Source organism: Malus sylvestris, chromosome 5 (genome assembly GCF_916048215.2).
Source record: "Malus sylvestris chromosome 5, drMalSylv7.2, whole genome shotgun sequence".
NCBI classification, from domain to species: Eukaryota; Viridiplantae; Streptophyta; class Magnoliopsida; order Rosales; family Rosaceae; genus Malus; species Malus sylvestris.
The window spans coordinates 4608204-4616131 of record NC_062264.1 but is presented as its reverse complement, the minus strand read 5'-3'; the positions used below and the strand labels follow the sequence as shown (position 1 = coordinate 4616131).

Sequence of the window (7928 nt, the reverse complement as noted above, 5' to 3'; positions counted from 1 at the left end):
GGATGGGTCGTCACAATCTACCCCCTTTATAAAAAATTCGTCCCTGAAATTTCAATACCGACTACTATCAAAGCCATAAAATAGACGTGGATACATATCTCGCATACGCTCTTCAGTCTCCCAAGTGGCTTCCTCCACTAAGTGGTTCCTCCATAAAACCTTCACCATCTGCACGGTCTTGTTCCTAAGAACCTTATCCATCCAATCAAGGATAGTCATTGGAACCTCATCATAGGTTAAATCTGGATTGATCTCCAGTGGCTGAGGATGGATTACGTGTGACGGATCAGAAACGTACCTCCATAACATCGACACATGAAACACATTGTGCACTCTCGTCAACTCTGGTGGCAAAGTAAGTCGATAAGCAACTTGACTCATTCAACGATCTGGTACGGTCCGATGTACATAAGGCTAAGCTTCCCTTTCTTTCTGAATCGCACAACATCTTTCCAGGGCTATAACTTCAAGAATACCCAATCACCAACCTTATAAACTTTGTCGATAGAATGTCGGTCTGCGATAGTCTTCTGCCAATCCTGGGCCACTTTCAGGTTAGCCTTTATCACCTGAATGTTTTGTGTTGTCTCATCCACAATCTCAGGGCCCACCAAAACTCGCCCGTCGACCTCGGACCAACAAAGTGGAGTACGACATAGTTTCCCATACAACACTTCAAACGGTGCCATACGAATGCTAGAATGGAAGCCATTGTTGTACGCAAACTCTATCAACGGTAAGCGCTTGTGCCAAGTGTCTCCAAACTGCAAAACTGACGATCTCAACATATCTTCCAAAGTCTAGATAGTTCTCTCTGACTACCCATCTGTTTGAGGATGATAGGTGGTGATGTAGAGTAATCTCAATCCCAAAGCTTCCTGAAAAGCTACCCGGAACTTCAAAGTAAATCGGGGATCCCGGTCAGAAATGATACTAACTGGAACGTCGTGGTACCTAACCACTTCAGAGATGAACCGTTCGGCCAACTGACTTAACGAGTAATTCTCACGAATGGGTATGAAGTGTGCTGATTTGGTAAGTCGATCAACCACCACCCAGATACCATCGTAACCATTTCGCATACGAGGTAACTTGTACACGAAATCCATCGTAATATCTTCCTATTTCCACTGAGGTATAGGGAGTGGTTGCAGCAATCCAAACGGCTTTTTCCTTTCTGCCTTAACCTACTGGCAAGTTGCACAATGACTAACATACTCTGCAACTTCTCTTTTCATATATGTCTCTCTTCAGTTCCTCAACATTATGTACATACATTTGTTCGCCTTGCATAAGCATGCCGTCAGGATCTCTAATCCAGAGGTCCTTCTTTTTCCCGTCTGACACTGCCTGTATCAGTTCCTGAGATTCTGTATCGTTCCTCTGGGCTTCGAGAACACGATCCAACAAAACTGGTCTGACCTGAAAACTGGCAATTAGGGCCCTCCGACGACCCTCTTTCAAAGCTACTCCAGTGGATCGTAGGTTAGTCAAAAGAGGAATGCGACTTGCATAAAAAGCATTAAGTTGGCCATGAGACTTCCTACTAAGAGCATCAGCTACCGAATTGGCACGACCTGGGTGATACTCAATGGTGCAGTCATAATCACTGAGCAACTCTACCCACCTCCGCTGCTGGAGATTGAGGTTCGGCTGATTGAAGATGTACTTAAGGCTCTTATGATCAGTGAAGATCTTACACTTTTCTCCATAAAGATAATGCCTCCAAATTTTCAAGGCAAAGATGATCGCTGCCAACTCGAGATCATGAGTAGGATAGTTCCTCTCATGGAGCTTTAACTACCGCGATGCCTAAGCAATCACCTTATCATGCTGCATTAACACACATCCAAGACCATTCAGAGACGCATCACTGTAGATATCGAAGTTCCCACCATCATCGGGAAGTGCTAAGACAGGTGCATGAGTGAGAAGATACTTCAACTGCTGGAAACTCTGCTCACACTCACTACTCCACACAAAAGGAACGTCTTTTCTAGTCTTTTCTAGTTAATGTGGGTGAGCAAAAATGCACCCTCTGAGGTATACTACCCAAATAATTCTCTTCAAATAAATTTGGCAAGAAATTACTAATTGTCCTTGATTTTTTTTTTTTTTTGGCCAATGTGTTTTGTAACCGAAATTTTGATAATTCTATTATATTGTTGTGTATAGTGTAATGAATTTTTGTCCACAATATATTAATCATTAAATTATTGACCAATAATCTAACGACCAAATCCTCAGTGTAAAATCTCTTACACTATGATTTGATGAGATAAATAAATTTGAAATTTGGATAAATGTCAGAATTTATAAATGATATGCACAAATTCTCTTGTTTTGATTCATAAACATAAAAATTTAGAATTTCTGCGTGGAAAAAAAACTTAGGATATGGGACCTCCAATTCCCAAGTATAAATTCATTGTAAATATGTGTCATTTCCTAATCCTATAATTGAGAGTTTAAAAATAACGAATTTCCATTGTTCCTTTAGGTTAACTAAGCAAGAAAATTCATAAATTCTAGAAAATAAAATCTCGTCATTTCAATTTACATCATTTTCAAATTTATTAGTAATCTTAAATTTCTTCATCCAAACATAGTGTTAAATTGTCATGTCATCCTAATATGGAGAGGAAGTGAAAGAGGGCTAGTTTCCCATCCCTTTTTACCTCTTTTCCACTCAGAAACCCACCTAACTATCGACAAAAAATAAAATTGGAGCTTTCCAATTTTCCCAATCCTCATTGAAGGAAGGAAGACTCAAGAACGTCTAAGTTGTAACGGATCATTATTATTAAGTTAGCTGAGGTGTGAAGTGATGACTCAGTGCGTTAGCACACGAGCATGTATAATTCAAGGACAATAATCACTAGCTCATTCAGGAAAGTAGGAGATCTTTGGTGTTCAAATAGTTTTCTAAAATGCTCCAGAGTATCTGATATTTTGGGGTTTTTTTTTAAACGGTGGATCTTCGATCAAAAATACATATGCGACAAGGAACTGTATCCTAATCTTCTGTAAAATACCAAACTGTAAAGAGAGATTTGAATTGCCAACTTGGTTACTAGCGCAAACATTTGCAAGAAACAAAAACAAATTTGATCGGCAACTTGGAATCTTTCTACATTGCCTGCTCTGCTCGACTTACTTCAGCAAACCATTTGGCTATCCTTGTCAATTCTGCAGGCATTACTATGTACTTGTTTAAATCTGCACTAAAATCCCATCCCCGACGACATGTTTTTCTCGTGATTTCATTTGACTTCAAAGGGAACATGAATTGTAAGTTTTCTGCCAAAAAGGGTACTATGTAAGACGAGGAATAAAAAAACCTAAGAATGAGATTGCTGTGACTGAATTTCGTTATTATAACTGAAATTCATACCACCCTATCCGAATCCAGAGAGAAGCGAAAATGCTATTATCAGTTTTCCAGTTTTCTCCCTATGATTTCATTCAACTTACGATGATACAATTCGATTGAAGTGTGGAGGTTATATGCTTATGAGCTTAACAAAAAATGCAGCCATGACAATCTTAGTGTGCATGCAGAATTCAAAACAATCCAATGTCTAGATGCAATTGAAGGATTGGGAGGTGCACAAGTGACTGAAATCAGCAAGAAAATGTTACTGACATGCAAAATTTCATGACATCAGAAGAATTAGGATCAGGTATTCATTCAAACGAATCGGGAAAATTTATTCATTTGCTTCCAAACAAGAAGTGCAACAAAATATATTCCATATATCTTTTCGCCTCTGCAATTCATGCATTATTCCACATATTCCACTTTATTACAATGAAAACAAGAAGTGAAAGGAAAAATAAGGGTCCATCCAAATAATTGTCTAATCTAGTTAAACCATATGATTTGTGTGGATGCAAATTTCTTCCTCCTTGATCTTGGACAATTTTGCACCTACAAAACAATTAACACCTTAGGTTAAGGTCAAGAGCCTCACGTGCCCACGATGAATGGGGGGGGCTTTGGCCGAAGAACCTCCGATGCCAAAGTTAGAATTTAGAGAGAAATAGTGTTTAGAGAATTTTGGGATTTTTGCCAAAGTGTTGGAATTAATATTTGGTGAAAATATGAGCCTATTTATAGGGCTAGGTTGGTTTAGGTTTTATTTTGGTTTAATTAGCCAATTAATTGGCTAATTAAACATAAAAGGAAATATTTTTGTGGTTATGGAATTAATTGGCTAATAAAAAGGAAGAAATGGTGAAAAAAGGTAGAAAAAGTGATGGATTAGGTTTTGAATGGGGATAGCCGGCCATGTGGTGTTTTAGGGTTGAATTGGATGTATTTTGTGGTTATTTGGATATAATGGATGGTTTAATTGACAATTAATGGGTTAATTAGGCAATAAACCCATTAATTAGCCAATTAACATAATTTAAAAGGAATGTGTTTGGGAATTACCTTGTAGAAAGGATTTGATGAGATGGACTTTGAATTGTTACCTATTTTGGGCACTTCTGTCTTGGTTGAAAGAGGGTTGCCCACTGCTTGTGCGTAGGAACCTCGTTGTACTGCAAGGGTATTTTTGTCCTTTTTGTCCAAAAATCCACGTGTCACCTTGTGAATATTTTTGGCTCCACAAATACCCCCACACCTGTTGAGCTGCTCGCAGAAAAGGGCAGCAGGTGTAGAGATCTTCTTGCTTTAGGAAACTTATGACTGCTTCCTATTTTGATGTAGATTCTCTCTTTAATAGGAAATTAGATCCTTCTAGGAAAGGGAAATAAATTTCTCTCAAAGCCTATTTAAGTCCACCTTAAGTGGGTTATTAAATCAACTTTGGAGAGCGATTTATTCTACCCTACAAGAGAGAGATAGCTTAGAGGATATTTGTTCCCCCTCATCTAGCAATCTTCTACATCTTGCCCCTGCAAAGGACCGTCTTTCGTTGCTTTCTTCGTCTTCTTCGTGCCGCACTGAGGTAAGAAAAAATTAATTTTCCTTGTCTTCTTCTTGGATGGTGCTACCTCGGGGCAGCTGTCGGGGTGGTGCAGCACGTCGGCTGGCATGGGCCAAGAGTCGGCTCGGCATGGGCCGATGAGGTATTGTGGCAGGGACCACTGCTTTAAGTTGCTCGACTTGGCTAGAACCAATGGCACCTTGTATGGATGGGGCCACGGATTATGGCACAGTGCTAGGCGAGTCACATGGCTCATGTCTTTTTGGGCTTTTGGACATGACGCGAGCTAGGCAGATGATTGAGAGAAATGAAGAGGTTGCGAGCCTCATGAGCTGCTGGAATGTTGGGTTGAACTCTCATGCTGGGTAGCACGAATGGCGTTGGCTACTTTAACTCTCTTCGTCAGGAGAAACATGGGCTGCTCCCAAAATAAGAGGTGAATAGGATCATGGCGGATGCATTGGCTCGTCCAATCACCGTTGTGGATCCTGCTGCAAGTAAAGGTGGGAAAATGGATCTTCCCTTCCTGCTCAAGAGATGCCGGCTGAGAAAAAACCAAAGACTTCTTTCGCTGCTTATGCAAAGGATGAAAAGTTGATTGCTGCTTATAATCAAGTGATCCGCTTCAAGAGAATCGTCGATAGGCTTAAACCCCAAGTGTTGGAACTTCAAGGTGTACTGGAGATCAACGAAAGTTTGAAGAAAGAAGTGGATGAGTTGCAGCGCGTCCATGTTGGTATTGGTGAAGTAGTTTGAGAAGTTGGTGCTCAGGCTGGAGCAGTCGGGGGTGATGCCGCTACTAAGAGCTTCGCGGCTGCTGAAGGTGTGGCGATCGAATAATCATGGGATGTCTAGGCTGCTAAAGTGTAGTTTTCTTTGTTTTTCCTTATAGCTCTTATTTTGCTTGAACTCCTTCAGCCTTTGCTAGTCGTTTATAAGCATGTTTTCCTTAGCTTTTCTTCATTTTTGCTTCTTTTGTTCATGCCCTAACCTTTAGACTTGATAGACCAGTGGCAAGCATGCTACTTTTTTACAAAGCAGACAAGCTCGCGTAGCCTATGCAGCCGTAGGTGTTGGTGTAGAACTTTGCAAAGTTGTTAGCCACTGGGTTGGCAGCCGGATGCCTTACTTACAGAAGTAGACAAGTCCGCGTAACCACTAGGCTGTTAACCTTGACTTTCTCCAATTTCGTAGGTTGCGTAGCAAGTATCACAACACTTTAGGACTTGGTGTAGGTTGTTCCGCGCTTGGCAGAGGTGAAGCTTATCGACTACATAACATGTCGGCAGTGGATAGAACTTCGTATATGCGTGCTAGCTTGTTTAACCTTTCACAAGAATGTGCGGTTGTATAAGTCTAGTGCGGCTTTACTGCTCGAAGGGCAAGCCGTACGCAGTCTTCCAAAATCCGTAAGTTACCTTAGTGCACTTGGTAGCAGCTTTAGGATTCCAGGGCAGCCGTCCATCGAATGTACTGCGTAATGTGCCATCTCCGTTTCTAGGGCCCGGTTCCCCACGGATTAGGCCAAAAGACCCAAAATCCTTCAGTTAGCTAAGCCTTGAAAAAGACCATTGCGACTACTTCTAGGAATCCCGGCGCAAGCCATCGTGCATCTAGTTATACTAGGGCAGCCCGGCTCATCCACGTCTGGATATTCGGAGTGTAAAGTTTATCCTCCCATCTTGAAGAGCTAACCCATATGGGTGTTGGGGAATTGGTTTACCCTCTCGTACTGGAGAGCATGGTTGGTCCCTCGGGGGGCGCAATTCCTGCGATGAGTCCCTAAGAAGGGCGCAGTCTTCTTTTGAAGTGCAGGGGTGATTAGTTGTTGTAAGCATGCAGCCAAGCCAAGTTGTGATTACTTCTAAATTCCTCATTGAAAAACGAGTGAAACGAACGAGAACTTTAGTTGTAAGGTAGGAACTGCATAATAACTGGATAGTCCTCAGCTTGTGAGGTGGTGCCCGTCGAGCTTCTTGAGTCTTCGGGTTTTGATGTAGCGGGAAGTCACACATGGTACTTCTTCAGATTGTAGGCCATCCACTGCTTTTCGATCTTTTTGTCGTTTCATGGTGGCGAGGGTGTAATTACTATTGCCGCCTACTCTGCTGATCTTGTACAGACCTTCCCAGATGAGATTCGTTTTTTTTTTTTTGGATCATTCCCTGCAGGCAGTGATGAGGGCTTTTCTGCGCCGTCGACATGCAAATGCCAGAAGTCTCCATCGGGTGGAGTAGGCACGGTTAGAGTGTGCTCGGCTACTTCTGAGGCATCGTTGGGCCGCTCTGTTGAGTCACCTAGGCTCGGCATGAAGGCGCAGTAGGGAGCTGTGGAGATGGGGCCATGTCATACGCAGCAGGAGATGCTCAACTTCCGGTATTGGGCCACTCTAAAGTTGAATCATTGAGCAAGGGTCGGCTAGGGCCGTGTGGTGCGCAGCAAGAAGTGGTACTCAACTACCGGTACATGTTGCTCCTATGTAGAATCTTTTAGGATGACGAGGATAAAACTTGCTTCTGAGTGTGTCCTTCCAGTGTTGTGTTTATCAGAAAACTTTACATCCGTCGGGGTCTATGCCTTTATCGTCACGCGTCTGGATTAGGCAGAATAGTACGTCATGAGGATGACTGCATGCGTTTGAAAGTAAAACTTGTGCTTCCGGGTTGCAACAACTATCGCCAAAGTTAGCTTTTGAATTTTTAATAGCATCGATGAGAGCTTTTGAACTGTAGAATACAGGTAGTCGGGCCCCCATCTATTCTCGCATGATGGTAAAGCTTATTGCTACTTTAGATACCGTCAAACATGTGAATAAGTCCTTTGCTGCTTCTATGGAGGTGATGTCGGGTACTTCTTCAAGTCATTGAATGTGCATTGGCGAGTCTCATCCCAAAGTGCATGCTTCTCTACCAAAGCAAAAGAGTCTGCCAGAGTTAGATCTTCGTTCATGATCAATTTTCCGAATAGCGGGTGGTTTGCTGGAAGCCCTTT

General features: G+C 42.1%; 1 protein-coding gene across 1 annotated transcript; it reads right to left on the bottom strand.

Annotated features, from left to right (window-relative positions):
• Positions 1 to 818: 818 nt before the first annotated feature.
• On the bottom strand, positions 819 to 3199 carry LOC126621803 (uncharacterized). The gene is made up of 4 exons (XM_050290389.1): positions 3158 to 3199; positions 1825 to 1956; positions 1219 to 1653; positions 819 to 1121 (listed from the first exon to the last, which is right to left on the bottom strand). Exons 1-4 carry the CDS (start codon positions 3197 to 3199, stop codon positions 819 to 821), a joined length of 912 nt encoding a protein of 303 aa, XP_050146346.1.
• Between the last annotated feature and the right edge of the window lie 4729 nt (positions 3200 to 7928).